At 46.5% G+C, this 16,723-nt stretch overlaps 1 protein-coding gene across 1 annotated transcript in view; it reads left to right on the top strand.

Moving 5' to 3' along the window:
- PIK3AP1 (phosphoinositide-3-kinase adaptor protein 1) overlaps positions 1–16,723 on the top strand; it is a 98,180-nt gene that overhangs the window by 59,789 nt on the left and 21,668 nt on the right. Inside the window, exons 7-11 of the mRNA XM_081104812.1 lie at positions 824–1,020; positions 3,833–4,022; positions 11,882–11,977; positions 13,885–14,079; positions 16,034–16,099. Of these exons, the coding sequence (XP_080960938.1) occupies positions 824–1,020; positions 3,833–4,022; positions 11,882–11,977; positions 13,885–14,079; positions 16,034–16,099 (744 nt within the window). The remainder of the gene's footprint in view (positions 1–823; positions 1,021–3,832; positions 4,023–11,881; positions 11,978–13,884; positions 14,080–16,033; positions 16,100–16,723) is intronic.

Below are 16,723 nucleotides of genomic sequence, written 5' to 3'. Positions count from 1 at the left end.
TTCGGCTCAAAACCTATTTTAAACAAGGACCTTACTGCATCCCATCCCATTAATCTTTTTAGTTCCCTTTACGATTGCCTGAAAATACTTTCTGGTTCAAAACTAAGGCCCAGGGAAAGACTAAGCAACATACTCAGAATTACTTGACATACTTTATGAAATTAGGAATAAGAGCTATGAAGATGGACTTCTTTATATATATATGATGTCTTTATTGAGTTCAGAGAGGAAAGGAGTGGGTGAGAGAGAGATAGAGACATCAATGATGAGAGAGAATCCTTGATCAACTGCCTCCTGCACATCCCCTACTGGGGATCGAGCCTGCAACCTGGGCATGTGCCCTGACCAGGAATCAAACCACAACCATCTGGTTCATAGGTTGACCACTCAACCACTGAACCATACTGGCCAGGCTGCTTCTTCTTTTTTTAAAGCACAAAACAATTGCTTTAAAGTACCCTGGAATTTGCAGAGGAGGTCAAAACATGGTTCCTGTTGTACTTTGTGGCTGCTATTTACACCTTTAGAAAATCACATTTTGCATTAGTATTATTTCTCAGGATTCTCTGATCCTTTTAGAGAAAGAAGGTAGGGTATTATTAGATTTTCTAATTAATTAAAATACCATTTCTTCTGTCATCTGAGGGCATAATCTTCAGTGATGCCCTGAGGAAGTTGTCAGATGTGAAGTCAATCAACCAAGAAGTAACGATTGAGTGCCTGCTAGATACCATATTAGGCATGCCAGCTTCGAATCCCAGAACAAGGGTGCCCTCTGCCTTCAATGTTATCTGCCCATTAAGTTTCCTTGACATTTTTTCAGATCAGAGGGATGAAGAGCTGCCCACCTTGTTGCATTTTGCTGCGAAGTACGGACTGAAGAACCTCACTGCTTTGTTGCTCACCTGCCCGGGAGCCCTACAAGCATACAGTGTGGCCAACAAACACGGCCACTACCCCAACACCATTGCCGAGAAACATGGCTTCAGGGATCTGCGGCAGTTCATCGACGAATACGTGGTAAGGTCAAGGCGGGAGAGGCCCCAGGATTGGAAATGCACTGTGTTGTCCTAGGGCTGTCTTTTCAGCAGAGACATGGTCAGATTTCATATCTAGCATGTCCTTGTGTGGCTCTTCTGGCGGGGCCAATATGTGTGGCCTTAAGAAATGGGCCCTGGAGCCCTGGCAGGTGTGACTGGGTGGGTTGGAGTGTCATCCCGTACACTGAGAGGTCGTGGGTTCTATTCCCAGTTGGGGGACATACCTAGGTTTCGGGTTCAATCCCTGGCCCGGTGGGGGCATGTGCAGAGGCAACTGATCAATGTTTCTCTCTTACATCAACATTTCTCACTCTCTCTCTCTCTCTCTTTCCCCACTTCTCTAAAAAAAAAATAAAAAAAAAGTCAATGAATATGTCCTTGGATGAGAATAAAAAAAGAAGAGCCTTAGAATCACATGGACCTGAGTCCAAATTCCCACATTAACACTTGTCAGCCACATGATTTTGGACAAATCGTGTCTCTCTCTCTCTCTCTCTCTCTCTCTCTCTCTCTCTCTCTCTCTCTCTCTCTCTCCTCAGTTTCCTAGTATTCAGAAGGAAGATAATTATAACTCTACCCATATGTTATTTTGAGGATAAAAGGAAACAAGATAGGTAAGGTACTGAGGCCCACCTTTAAAGAATTTAAAGAGGCATTTGTGGAATGAATCTACTGAAGGTTTGATGCTGATTCCTCTTCCCTAATCACTTCCCCACCCACTTCCAAGGCCCCTTGGTGGGACGCTCCCAGCTGCCTCACCCACCATCAGGCTCAGATGAACATTAGGATTGGTTCCTTTCTCAGCAGAAAGCACTATAAAACTCTGCACCTGAGGTTTCAGGGAGTCCAACGTGAAGGCCCACCTTCTGCTGACAGCTCGTCTCTTTCTGAGCCTCTGCCTGTCTTAAGGTAGATATGCCCAGCTTATCTGCTCATCTGGTTTTGGACCCTCAGATCCCACTTCATCATGACTTCTGGTCCTTCTTTGAGTGTAATCTCACCCCGTGGCTAGACTTTATTCCATACCCAGGATTGCGTCCATTGTCTTAGAGGCAGCTGCCCTTCCCCCTGACTCTACCCTTTTTTGTTTGTTTTCCTCCATTATCAGGACGTAGGAATACCTCGGCCTCTGGAATGGGGTTGTGACCTCAAAAGGAACAATAAACACAATCCTGTCTGGCTCTCTATCTCCAGACAAGAGTGAGCCCAACACAGCCCCAGAAACTGAACTCTGCTCTGTATTTGACAGTCTACAAGACAATGACTCGCTGTTGCACATAGAGGGGTCTTTCCAAAGTCTGGGGGTGACTAAGTATGTTGAGTGAATAGAATAACCTGAATGCCTGTTTGGGGCATCGTTGACATAAATGAGGCTATAGGTGCTCACCATCTGGGAATGTTTACTCAGCTTTACTTTGAAGTCACAAATGTATAAAATGCAGTGTTTCATTTCCGTGCCAATAGTTTTTATTAAGGACAATACTGTGTTCATAGTAATCACTGCTACCTATTAAATTTATTTGATTGGCAAATGCATGATCTCTTTTAATCCTTACCACAATCCTTTGAAGTTGACAATATTGTTCTCTCCCTCTAACAATCAAGAACAGGGCTCAGAAAGATGGAGTAACTGTGCCTTGTGTCACACACTAGTAAGGGTGGAGCTAGGATTTGAACCTGGTTTTCTGCCAACGCCGGGGCTTGCTATCCTACTTACTGAATGTCACAGGGAGGTTGGAGGATGCATGTCCAGCTTGCATGGAAGTTAGTCTGGCTCACATTTCTCATATCACCCTTGTTCTCTGGCTGTCATCCCCTTCAACCAATGCATCTTCAGCATTGTACCAAAAGGTTGTCCCTACGTGTTGTTTCTGACCTCCAAGAACTGTCCATTTCCTCTTTCCACCAAATCAAAACCAAATGCCAGACCTTGAGTCTCCAACACTCACAGCTGCCACCTGGTCCACTCCCTGGGTCTCATTAGGAAACCAACATGGAGTGCCGATAGCAGATAAGCTCTCTTGGGGCAGCGATGATGAAAATGCATGTCTCTGTGGGTTGATGCTGAAATAAGGATTGTGAAACACCAAAGTTTCTTACCTTGAAAAGTTGTGCAGAGGTTTCAGAGAAGCCAGCTCTCCGGCTTCACTGTCACCTAGAGACCAGATGAGAGAGGGCAGCCGGCCCCACCATCTCTCCTGGGCACACAGGGTATAAAGCCAAGGAGGCACTTTGGAGAAGGGCTCTGGAGCAGTCTGCTGGCAGGAGCGGGGACTAGTGAATGAGGTTCCTGAGGGACTCTGACTACACAGAAGTGCAAGCACACCTTAGCTACAGCCCATTTATCCCATTTGAATCTCCATGTGGCTTGTCAGTAAGGGTTACACCCTCGCATGCCATTTGTTCCCTTTTGAGGAACCACTAGGAGTCGTGGAAAGCTCAGCAGCCAGGATTGCAGGCCCTATGTACGGTAAGGCAGTGGGTTTTTCTGAGCTTTGGTTTTCTCATCTGTGAACTCGGAATGTTACATCTCCATCAAGCAGTGGTAGAAAGAATGACGTTGCATGTCTAGTCAAATACCCATCATCGGACCTGGCCCACAACAGGTGCTCACGAGAGGGTTGTACATTTGTATTGTCTGGTCTTTGTACCTTAACGAGTGTCTCCTGGATGTGTGGGTCTGTGCTTAGTGCTGGGGGCCAAAGCCCTGACCCATGGGAGCCTTGGCATTGCTAGTCACAAGCCCACTCGGGGTGCCTCAGTGTGCCTGTGGGTCCCCTGTTCTCTTTCAGGAAACTGTGGACATGCTGAAGAGTCACATCAAAGAGGAACTGATGCAAGGGGAGGAGGCCGACGACGTGTATGAGTCCATGGCCCACCTTTCCACAGACCTGCTCATGAAATGCTCTCTCAACCCGGGCTGTGATGAGGAACTGTACGAGTCCATGGCCACCTTCGTCCCCGACGCCACTGAAGACCTCTGTGAGTAGCACAGCCCAGTTCTGCTTCCATGTTTCTGCTGACAAAAGGCTTTCTTCACTCTGGTGGATGGGGGAAGTCCCTGCTGACTGTCACCTGACCCCAGAGAGATGAAGATCCTGCTTTATGCAAAGTTAGAGCTGCCATCATGTGTTGAGACAAGCAGAATCCTTCTCCAAACTTCCTCTGCTGTGGCTATTGCGTGACTGGAAGTTTCAGCAAGGTCCTGGGCCCCAGGGAGGTGGGCCTGGTTGTCCCACCCATGAATAGACAAGCAGGCACCAAGAGGATGCCTTGCAACAGGGAGAGTGGGCGTGAAAGGGGGCCAGAGGCAGACCCTGACACTAGCAGCACCCTTGACCCTGCAAACCCAGCACCTGGAAGGTGTGGTCCAATGGTTGTTAAGTGCTTAGCTGGTGAGATTGGCTGCTCCTCTGAGGGAGGGGGTAGAAAGAGGGAGAGAGTGGTAGAAGCTCCCTTTCAGCACCTGACTGGGAGGACTGGAAGGACTGGTGGGAGCTCTTTCCGAAAGAGCGGTGACCTGGCAGGGAGGTGAGGAGAGAGGGTGTCACCCCCACCATCCATATCCTCTATCTCACAAAATCCTTAAAGCACCTGTACAAGAATGTGTTCGTTAACCTGCACTTTATGAATGAGGACGCTGCTGCACAGAGAGATTACACAACTTTCCCAAAGTCAACAATTGTTGGAGTCCAGATTTGAACCCAGGTCTCTCTGTGTCTAGGACCATATTCTTTATTCTGTGCCAGAAATTTCCATTTAACACCACGAAGTTTAGTCCTGGTTTCCTTTAGAAAAACCACTTAGTGGCTGCAGCCCTGCTTGCTCTTTCTTTCTAAAAAATCTTTATTGTTGAAAGTGTTACATAGGTCCCCCTTTTCCCCACACTGATCCCTGCCTCCTGTCCCCCGCCCCAGGCCTTTACCACCACTGTTGTCTGTGTCTGTGGGTTATGCATATATACATACATCGCTCTTCCCCCCCCCCCCCCCGACCCTCCCCCACTTTCCCTCTGAGATTCCGCAATCTGTTCTATGTTTCTATGTCTCTGGATATATTTTGTTCATTAGATTCCATATATGAGTGAGATCATGTGATACTTGTCCTTCTCTGACTGGCTTATTTCACTTCCTGCTTGCTGTTTCTACGGCCTGGACATGAGCTCAGGTAGCCTCTGGTGCCCCCTGCCCTTGCACATCCATACATGTCCATGTACCCAGCAAGTATTTCTCGAGCATCTACTGTGTTTCAGCTACTCGCTTCTCCTGGTGTTGGAAAGACAAGGGGGGCAAAGACACAGTCCTTTCTAATCTGGGACAGAGACCCCTTCACAAAAGAACATTTGGAGAACAAATGTTGCCCAGTTGGGAAGCCAGAGACCATGCATCATCACTTCTGCCCTGCAAATAACATTTTAAGGAATATAGTGTTCATTCATTCATTCACTTGCTCTCAGGACAAACATGGAGTGCAGGCGTTAGGTCAGCTCCTTACCACTGCTTCGGAGGTCACTCACTGTGTTGGGACAAATCTGCCTCTTTTGACTTGAGTTTTGGAAAAGGGAGAGTAATGGGGCCCTCTTCTCCAAAGGGAGTCTAAAACAAACACCAAGTAGGAAGGTTGTCAGGGAAACTCACAATGTTGAATGGAGGGGGTCTGGGGAGCAAGGTTAGGTTCTGACCCTGAGATTTTTGATTCTACTCCAATCTGTCCTTCCCCCTGAATTTGCGTGGGTGAGTGCGCGTGCGCGCGCGCACACACACACACACACACACACACGCACGCACGCACACGCACACACACAAGCATGCATGCACACATACACACACACCCTCTCACGTTCAGGATCTTTAGTTTAGATATGCTGCCACCAGGTGGCAATTACATTTCTATGTTACCAAACCTTCAACTTTGCTCCCAATTCTCTTGAGAATTTTTTGTTCAAGATTCCACAGATTTAAACCATCAACACCCTCACCTTACTATGTAAGAAATAAATGTCTTCATTAAGGTCAAGCTTATGCAAACACTAAATGAAAATCAACACACACCTCCCTTTGGGGGTTTTCACTGTGTCCTGATCTTTTGCCCCTGTCCTTGCCTCAGAGAATGATATGGTGGTCCGGGTGGCCCTCTGACTTAGGTAATACACTTTGTTTGGAAAGGTTCCCTGAGGCTCTGGGTGCTAAGGCCTCGGAAACCATTTCTGGGAGGCCCTTGTTCAGCTGTTTCCAAGGTAATATGCTTGTGGATTTAGCTTTGCTTAACTATCTCAGAGGCTTGTCTTTCTTCAAAAGGGGAAAGGGGCAAAAGGTGAAATGTGTACTATCTCCCTCCTAGAAACTAAACTCACAGCAGTCACCCTAATCCATCCGAAAGGCTGTTCTGCTTCATCTGACCCCTGTCTTGAACTTTTCCTTTGCACCCCTGCTCCCTTCGCCGGGTTCTGCAGCTCAAGTTTGTGTGTGGCAGAGAGCTGACTTAGCCCTTAGCAACCCCCTTGGTAACTGGCGTCTTTGTAATAGGTCATCTCCAGTTTTTCTTTACCTGAGCTCTCCGATTACAGCCCCTCTCTGCAAGCTAGGTCCCTTCCAAGCTGGGGGCACAGTGAAGGGCCTTGCAGCCCAGCCATGTCAGGTCTGAGCCCAGCTGAAGGAGGCGCCTTTGTAAGCAAAATTGTGGTTACCGATTTGCTTCTGGAACATGCCGCCTGCCCTGTCTACACTCTCACGAGTCTTCTTTCCTGCAGCTGCTGAGGCTCTGCCATTCTCCTGCTTCCCATCTCGGGAAGACACTGGCTGCTGGAGCCAATCAATGCTTTAGGGGCAGTGGGGCTGGGTGCAAGGCATGAGGTCTTACCAGCAAAGAACTCATTCTATTCCTGTCCTGTCCAGGCCTGAAACTGACCCAGCAGGGCAAAGGGAGGCTCAGGGCACTTCCTGATGTCTATTGCTTTTTGATCCTCCAAATGTACAGAGAATTGCATTGAGGACATAGGTACACAGTGAAAGCTACTGGATTGAATGTTTTAAAGTTAACACGATAAAATCCTCACCACCATCATTTAACGTGCTCCCCCGTGCTTTCCTTGGGCACTGCATGCAGACTACTGTGCGCTGTCCTTCTGCACCCTCTTCTCCGGTTATCTGCTCCTCCCGCAGCTAGGAAGCATGCGCTATCCACAGTGCTGTACACAGTAGGCGCTCAACTGTTTCTTGACTTCGAGAGCACCAGGAAATAAGAAGCCATCCTAGACTTCATGGGGCGGAACAGTTAGTTGACATTCCCTTTCCCGAGAGGTGGTAGTGAGACATCTGCTAGGTGTCCTGAGTGGGGGACACCTCAGGGTGGAACCAACCCCTCAGCCGCTCCAGGTGGACTTGCCTTTCATGCTGCTGCACATTCCCTTGTGCTATTCCTGCTGCCCGAGTTGCCCTTCTCTTTTCTCAGCTTGGGAGATGCCCAGATTCCTTCACAAGGCCCACATACCTCCACGCGTTCATTTGTGTGCTCCTCGTTGGTTTGTGCACGCACACAGTCATGCATTCAGCAGTGTTTACCGAACCCCTCGTGCGTTAAGTCGCCGTGCCAGGTGACGGAAGTCAGCCCAAAAGCCGCATGATCCCTGCCGTCCAGAGCTTCCCTTGCAGCAGGAGAGCTGGACATTAATCAAAGGGCCCACCTAATGCAATAGATAGCTACAAACCATGACGGTGCCATGAAGGAAAAGGATACGGTGCCCCGAGCGGGCAGCCATGGAGGTGAATGGTGGGGTGACTTAGCAAGTCATGGTGCTCACTGCACCCCCCCCCCCGAATCCCTCCGGGCAATCCTTCCTGCACGGCAGAGAGTCTGTGCTTGCCAGAGTGCTGCATTGAAGCCCTTGTCTGTATCAGAACCCACAGAACTTAACTGGTTGCCTCTCCTAACCCCTTCATTCTTAGCCCCTTCTTTTTCATTGCCAACCATTCCTTAGCTGCTCTCATTTCAGACTGCCCTCCTCTCTATCTCTCTGCCCCTGTTTCTGTCTGTCTGTCTATCTTTCTGTCTCTGTTCCTCTCCTACTGCAACTCTCCCTCCCCCCCCGCCCCCGCGCCCCATCTCTCTTTTTGTTTCTCTCTGTATATATGTGACTCTCCCTCTCTCTCTCTCTCTCTGTCTTTCTGTCTCATTCCCATTACATCTCCACGGGGGTATGGGAAGGTTGGCCTTTCTCAGTGACATGGTCAATCAAAGCAACAATTCCACCTAGAAACCTGTCAGGCTTCAGGTTACCTGCAAAGGGGCAGTCACGCTGCTCCTGCCTCTGAGGCTCTTTTTGGCCATAAAAATACTTACTGGAACAACACTCCGTTGGCCTGCTTTCAGGGGTGGAGAGCTTTTCCAGAAGAATAGTCTCTCAGTATCTGACATTTTACTGTATTATGTACCCAGATTAGGTTTTATATTAAATTAACAACACGTAATCTGAATGGAGTTTCTACTGAAGCTAAGTAATCTACATTTGTGTCCCATGAGGAGTATCACCTGGGCTTCTTTGCAAATTCATTATTCCTCTGGACTGATTCCCGAATTAAGTGCCTGCCAGGCTTCCTCTCATCTGTTCATGCGTCTTTCCTCCCGGGAAAGGGTTCGTTCTGCTGGACTCCCTCAGTAAAGTACAGGATAACTCCGCAGCTGCCTCTTCCCGGAGGAGACTGTGGCCCCGGAGGCTCCTTGTATTTTTATCTCTTTCCTCTCCGCTGAAATGAAAGAACGTCACGCTTTCTCCTTAGACCAGCAGGTTTCGGCACATTTCAGTTTATTTTTAACTGGCGAGGGATGAAGGTTAAGCACTTGTAATCTGAAGTACAAACCCCAAGCGCCCAGGAATGCAGGGACTTACTCTCCTGCTTTCCTTTACAAAATGTCCTTTGTCCCTGCACCTCCAGAATTTTCTGTGTTTCAGTCACTCGTGTGTTGCTCACGGTGTGCCTGGGTTGTATGTACTCTTGGGTTGTCAAATTTAGAGTTTGAGCGACTCTTATTGCTGCTCATGAACTCCTTCAGTGAGGTGCTTTTTATTTTCTTTATTATTATAAAGGTCGTTTCTACTACTACTAGGACTTACTGCCTGAGATAGGTATGGTAATAGTGTCTTAAACATAATTTCAAGTGCCAGTGTCAGTTAGCTGGTATTGAGTGGCTGGGGAGCTGTGTTGAGAAGAATTCTGAGGCCAGGAACAATGCTATGATGGATCAGTAATGTTTGCCTTAAGTATGGAATAGGGACATGGAGGCCAATGTATGTATTTGCTGTTCCTGGTCTAATTCAAAGATATTTATATTCAATTCAGTATGAAAAGAACCATTTTATTTAAAATATAAATGGCAATAAGATCAATTTCAGGTAACTTCATTTAAAGGCAGTGTACATCCAGGGACTCAATAGAGACCAGTGCCTGTATCAGGCCAGGGCTGCTGAGTCCTCTGTGGACACGATGGTCTTGCTTGAATTGAGTGTGTCCTACTCCCAGGCTGACGGTACTGGTAATTTGGTCCCAGCTGTGGTAAGCAGAATAATGTCCCTGAGTCTGTGAATATGCTCGGTTACATGGCAAAGAAGAATTACAGTTGCAGGTGGAATTATCAGCTGGCCGTAAGATAAAGGGAATGTACTGGATTATCGGGGTGGGTCCAATGTAATCACAGAGTCCTTAAAAATGGAAGAAGAAATCAGAGATGGTGCCATGAGGAGGACTTGGTTCAGCCGAGCTTTCTGCCCAACACTGCTGGCTTTGAAGCTGGAGGAAGAGGGCCTGGCGCCAAGGAAGGAAGGCAGCCTCTGGAAGCTGGAGAGGTCAAGGAGACAGATGCTCCCCTCAAGCTCCTGGAAAGGGATGTAGTCCTGCCAAAGCCTTGAGATTATCCTAGTGAGAGCCATTTCAGACTTCTGAGCTCCTGGATTGTAAGATAATATGTTATGTTCTTGTTTTAAGCCACTAAGCTTGTAGCAGTTTGTTACAACAGCAAGAAACCAATACACTGTCTAGGTTACCTCAATATAATGATAATGATTACCACTAATTTCTAGTGCCTGGCACTGTTGATAAGATTTCATAAGCATTGTCTCAATTGGCACATACAGTCTTCCTATGAGGTGGACACTGTTAGTTATCCCCACTTTACAGATGGAGATATAGAGGCTCAGTGATAGCAAGTAACTTGCTCAAGGATGCAGAGCTAGTGTCAGAACCAGGACTTGAACCTAGGTCTCCAGGATACCAAAGACCATGCCTCATTCACAACCCTCAGGCCCTATCCTGAACCACAGGACTCAAAAGGCATTTGCATTTGAAAGAATAGGCTTAATTTTAAAATATGTAACCATGGCATTGTTTATAACAGAAAAAAAAAATGGAATCATGAACAACAAAGAGTAGATCAATTGTGGTGTATTTAAAAACGGAACATTATGCAACAATTGGAAAGAATGTATGTGTTAGAGCCACTTCTAGCAACATAGTACCACCTCAAAATCCTAATAATACCATCTCAAAAGCAAAACAAGAACTTGGATTTTAGGTCACCCATGTAATTGGTTCGTTATAAGGAGAAAGCACAGTGACCTTCAGCTTTCACTATTAAGCATAAACCCATGGAGACGAAAACTGTGTGAAAACCATTCAGTTACCACAGTAAATCCACTTAAACCTGAGCAACCAACAGTACAGTTCTTTATGACTCTGAAATATGTGTATTTGGAGTAAAATTTCAGCCTTGTGTTTAAAGTAGAGCTTTGATGCATATAAGCATAACCAATGGACACAAGACACTGAGGGGTAGGAGAGGCTGGGGGAAGGTCAAGGGGCAAAAAATAAAAAGAGAGACATATGTAATATTCTTTGTAATACCTTAAGCAATAAAATAAAATTAAAAAGAAAATAAAGTAGAGCTTTGATATTATGAAGAGGTTGTACTCACTATTTCATATTACACAATTACTGAGGACTTACTTGCTTAAGCAAAATATGTAGATTGAAGTTGAATAGTATACTTTCAGAAAAAATGGTTTGAATTTCATTATTATACACACATATACTGTTTCCTTACTACTTTGATCTTTGGGGACCAGCTAAAGACAATCTGGTGAATTTGTATGAGGAATTCTATCCAATTCCTTATATCACACTTACAAAGAATACAAACTCACCAGATTGTATACTCTTCAACTTTAAACTATATTCTAACCTTTTGAGCCCTGTGGTCCAGGAAAGGGCCTGAGGATTGTGAATGTTGCTCTTTATACTCCACATTTACTATGTGTTCTTATTGAGTAGTTGGATGGATGGATGGATGGATGAATCCTATATAATAAAAGTGTAATATGCTAAGTGTCCAACCAATCGGTTGACTGACTGCTCGACTAGTTGCTATGATGTGCACTGACCACCAGGGGGCAGACGCTCAGACTGGTAGTTAGCTTGCTGCTGGGGTCTGGCTGATCAGGACTGGGTAAGAGGGCCGGACATGCCCTGGAGCCTTCCCGTGGTCCCTTCCCGGCCGGCCAACCTCCCCAGTCGCTGGCTGCTACCGCCCCGAATGGGACTGGGCAAGATGGCCATGATTGGCCCTGATCACTGGCCAGGCCGAGGGACCCCACCCATGCACGAATTTATGCACCAGGTCTCTAGCGGATAGATAAGTATGATGAATAGATGAGTAGATGAATAGATTAATGCATTCTTGAATCTCTTGGTTCATGATCTCTCGATTTGTTAACATTTCTGTATTCATCTGAAAGATCTCCTTGCTTGTGTGGAAGAACAACTTATTACCTCTTAGTGTCCTTTTCCTTCTAGATGTTGAAATGCTTCAGGCAAGTACGTCTAACCCGATCGCCGGAGAAGGTTTCTCCCGGGACACTAAGGACTCTATGATCCGCAGGTTTTTAGAAGGTAAGTGGTAGCTGTGAGCAGGGAAGCAGAAGAGAGGAAGAAAAACACGTGTAAGGCATCACCTGGTTGCATGTGAAAGTCGCTCCACTCAAGGAATGGGCTTCCATGTCCATGGCATGTGGGTGATTGAAGGCATTCTACCCCTCTGGCTCTTCCCCCATCAGCCTGTTACCAGAGGGCCAGAAGTTCCCACCCCTGCAGCGATTCATCCGGATAAACAAGTTGCCTTCAGCAAGACCTTTTTTTTTTTTTTTTTAAATGCACATGTTTATTTTTATTTAATCAAAATGTATTGAGTACTTACTATGAGCAAATCACTATTGTGGATGTTGGGCTGGGGGACACAAAGAAAAATAAGATTTGATTCACTGTCTCTTTGATGAAGGAGAATATGCACCACTATTATTAAGTTGAGGCTGAATTGCATAGTGGCTAAGAACACAGCCTCAATTCCTCCCCAGTTAGCAGGAAAAACTTGGGCAAGTTACTCAACTCCTTTGTATCTCAGTTTCCCAAGTGGTAAAGTCAAATGAATGCTGTGAGAATTAAATGGGTTATTGTACATTAGGCCTCAGAGCAGGGCCAGAAATAGAGCAGGTAATAAAGGTGTGTTATTGTTGGTATTCTTTCCTTATCATTATTGAAGGTGTCAAAGGTGGACGGTGTTAAGTTATTTGACTAATTCTTTAACTCTGTTCAATCATTTATAATTTATAGTGGGGTCTATTGATCAAATAGGTGTAGAAGGCAGAGTGCTAAGAACACAGGATGGGAAAAATAGTTTTGACAGCAAAGAGCAAAGAAAAGTTGTATTAGTAGGCAAATCACAGGGAAGTCAAGAGCAGTCTCCCCACAGCTCAGAAAATGCAATGAAAAATCCCTAATAAATACTAGATTAGAACTCCTGTAGGAAGAAGACCCAAGCTACATTCATCCCTGCATCTCCATCAGGCATTTCATACAGATTTGTTGGCTGAACGGTGCTAGAGAGAAGAAGGAAGGGAGAGGAAAGCCCCTACTATGAGTATACACTGAGTGGGTGCTTTCCCTTTATTATCTCATTTTCTCCTCACACTATTCCTGTGAGTAGGTCTCAGAGGGAAATCAGGCTCAGAGAACATGTTACATAACATGTTCAAGGTCACACAGCTCTCATGTATGAGCTGTGGCTGGCATACAGGTCTGCCGAGACTCCCGAAGCCAAGAAAGAGGACCTTGTGTTCGGGTCTAAGCTCAGAGCATTTCAGCCTGTTACCGGGAAGGAGGCAGAGAAAATCTGAGGGACAGAGGGTGGGAGGCAAGCTTCAGTCCTTTGGTCCCTGGGGAGCAGAGGGGCGGCGAAGGTTGCGAGAGAGGCAGTAGAGTGTGCTGGTTAGGAGCACAAGCTCTGGAATCAGTTTTCCTGGGCCCCAATCTGGCTCTAAGCGACTCTGAGCAAGTTATTTAAATCCCCAAGGCCCCAGGTTCTTTACCTGCAAAATGAGAATAATGATTATCGTTACTCCACAGCGCTGTTATACAATCACAGGAAATGATGTGGGTAATGCACTTGGAGCAGTGCTGGGCCCAGAGGAAGTCCTGGGAGGGGTTCGCTATAGCCGTCTTGATGCTGAAGGTGAGGGTGCTGGCGCTGTTGGTGGTGAGGCCTCCGAGCCACCCTCACAGTGCTGCCCAGACCCAGGGGTTGGGTCCAAGTGTCCTTGGGCTTTAGGGCTGTACGCCCCTTGCCTTAGTTCGAATGGGATGAATAACCGAGTCTCAGCAGTAAAGTTAAGATGCTAGAGCCGAGAGCTCACTTCCTTTTGCTGCACTGATGGGGGCAAATGAAGGTGGCATCAGTGTTTTCTCAGTTGCTTTGCGTGGGGTTCTCAACCACTGCGTTCAGTCACCTTTTACTGTGTTTCTAGGCAATAATGTGGGCATCGCCGCTTTGGAGAAGGAGCCGTTCCATCAGGATCCGGAAGATGTTTATCACACAGTGGAAGACGATGAGGCCTTTTCCCTGGACCTGGCCAGCAGGCCCCCCGTTCCAGTGCCCAGGCCAGAGGCCAGTGCTTCTGGTGCTCACCAGGTGCCCGACAATGAGCCGTACATTTCCAAAGGCAAGTGTGCAGGGAATGAGGCCTGGGGGGTGGGGGGTGGGGGGCTATTCAGGGCTGCTCAGCAGGAAGTCCCTAGATCCTCTAGCTTCTGAACCAGCATCACTCAGATGGTCTGAGGGTCTCCAACCAGCCCCAAGGGACAGGTCAGAGCTTGGGGCAGATTCCAGAACTAGACTAGGGGCAATGATCAGATTCAGTTCTGGCCTCCCTGAAAGCATTCATACACAGCATGAAGACAGAGAGGTACACAAGTTTCCTGGGAGTCCACAAGACAAGAATCCTGCTAAATTTTTATCTCTTGAAACTCTTATTATTATTAATTCTTAATAGCTAACATTTATTGAAATACACCAAGAGTGCTCTATCCAGAGCATGTCATTTAATCTTTACAATAATCTATTAGGTATGGACCATTATCATACCCATTTTACAGATGAGGAAAATGGAGGCTTATAGAAGTTGCTTGATTACCATATAGCAGAGCCAGGATTTGAACTCAGGATTTGAACATAGACTACTTGTGCTTGGATCCTTGTCCCAGGTCTGCTTGTAAGGGAACCAATGAAGAGACATGCAAATGGGCCTAAATGGCGAGGGTGAATGTTGAAAGTATTACAGATGTCCCCTTTTCCCCCCTTCCACTCGACCACACCTTCCTCCCCCAGCATGCCGCACTATTGTCTGTGTCCATGGGTGAAGGATGAGGTGTTGATGGCACAGCTCATTTCGGGGAGGCAGTTAAAACAGGGGCATGGGTGATTCCTTAAAGAGCACTAACGGACTTGCTAAGAAACGGTGGGTAAGCAAAGGAAAGGAGAGAGGTAGGAGATGACAAGAAGGGCAGTGGTTTGGAAACCTGAAAACCTGGGTTCATGCCCTAGCCCTTACATTTACCAGCTGCACAGTATAGGACAGTGGTTAAGTCATTGCACTCTCTTTAGCTTCCTCATCTACAAAATGGGTATCATAATAATATATGCATGCACTGATGAATATATCATAATAATACTCTGTATAGCCTTATTGTAAGAGTCAAATGAAATAATACATGGGGAACTACTTTATAAACTGTAAAGCACTGTATTGATTTAAGTCGTGTTAAGTAGCATGTCTAGGTATTACTGTCCTATCAGCATCAATTTCAAGGTTTAGATATGAATAATGATAATCAACGCTACAATTGAGAGCTTACATGTGCCAGGCACTTGTCTGAGTGCTGTCCATGTATTCACTCATGTAATCCCCACAACAACCCAACAAGGAAGATACTGTTATCATTCTCATTCTACAGACAGCAAAACTGAGGCCGGGAGGGGTCGAGCCTCTGTGTGAGATCACGTGGCTCGTAAGTGCGAGCCGGAATCTGAATCCAGGGAGTCCTGTGCAGAGCCCAGGGAGTCTTAGCCACTGTGCAGGCCACTAGCGGGCCATTTGTCGCTTTAGTTTTCCCTATTAGCCTTGATGGGTCTGCCGCTCATGTGACTTCATCTAAATTCCTTTGGAGCTGTGCCCATTGCACCTGTTCCACCGCCCGAGTTCTGTCTTATGCCACTCGTTGACAGGTTAAGTGGCGCTTCCTTTTATGTGCAAGCTTCAAGGTGTTCCATGGCTCGCTTCGGGCATTCGGGGATCCAGTACACATCGTTCACATCACTCTTCTCTGTAATGATCTGGCTTTGTCTTTCTGGGTTTGAGACGTTGTCTGTTTGGCTTATCCTCAGCTCCTAATCCCTGCAACTTCTGCTCATTAGTAGCTCCTCTGAGAGTTTTGATTTACATAATAATAATATGTAAATATGTAATAATATGCATACAGTAGTCCAAGGTGTGAGGTGATTTTGATTATTAATTTTGAACAAGGTCTTGGTAATTTTTGTAAATGTGTAAGACATTTTAAAGTCCTTTAGAAAGAGATCTGATTTGGCTTTTACCTAGAATACTGTTTATCTCGCAGTTTTTGCAGAAAAAAGTCAAGAGCGGCCTGGGAATTTCTATGTTTCCTCAGAGAGCGTCAGGAAAGGTAAGCCAGCTGTCCTCAGCTCCCTTCCGTCTGACCTGAACTTCCAGGGGGTAGCAGTGTTAGCGTTTCAGCGATTCCCTGGTGTCATGGCAGATCCTTAGTTGACGTTGATAAATAGGAAGGGCCTGGAGATACCTGGGGTGGAGCTGCCTGAGGATCCCGTCCTGATGGGAAAGGGAGGGGAGAAGAGATTGGGGTGCCCACAGATATTGTAGGAATTGATCACACCAGGGATTGTAACACTCTAGAAAGTATCTGTAACAGCAGACAAAAGTATAATCTGAATATCGAGTTCAATCTCAACAGGATGAAAGTGGGTGGCCCAGCACTCAGTCTTGACCCGGTGATACAGTCCCACCATGTTACTTACCCATCTATCCTAGCTAAACTATATGTTAATGCAACTACTTACAAAAAATTTATCTTTATTGTGGAAAGTATTACAGATGTCCCCCTGGGCCCCCCCTTCCACCTGACCACACCCTCCTCCCTCCCCACCCCTCCAGCCTACCGCACTATTTTCTGTGTCCATGGGTTATGCATTCATGCATATAAGCTCCTTGGTTAATCTCTTCCCACATCCCGCATCCTGCACCCCCTTCCTTCTGAGATTCGTCAGTCTGT

Source organism: Myotis nattereri (genome assembly GCF_964212035.1).
Source record: "Myotis nattereri genome assembly, chromosome: 13".
NCBI classification, from domain to species: Eukaryota; Metazoa; Chordata; class Mammalia; order Chiroptera; family Vespertilionidae; genus Myotis; species Myotis nattereri.
The sequence above is the reverse complement of the archived record's forward strand: the minus strand, read 5'-3'. Positions and strand labels throughout refer to the sequence as shown.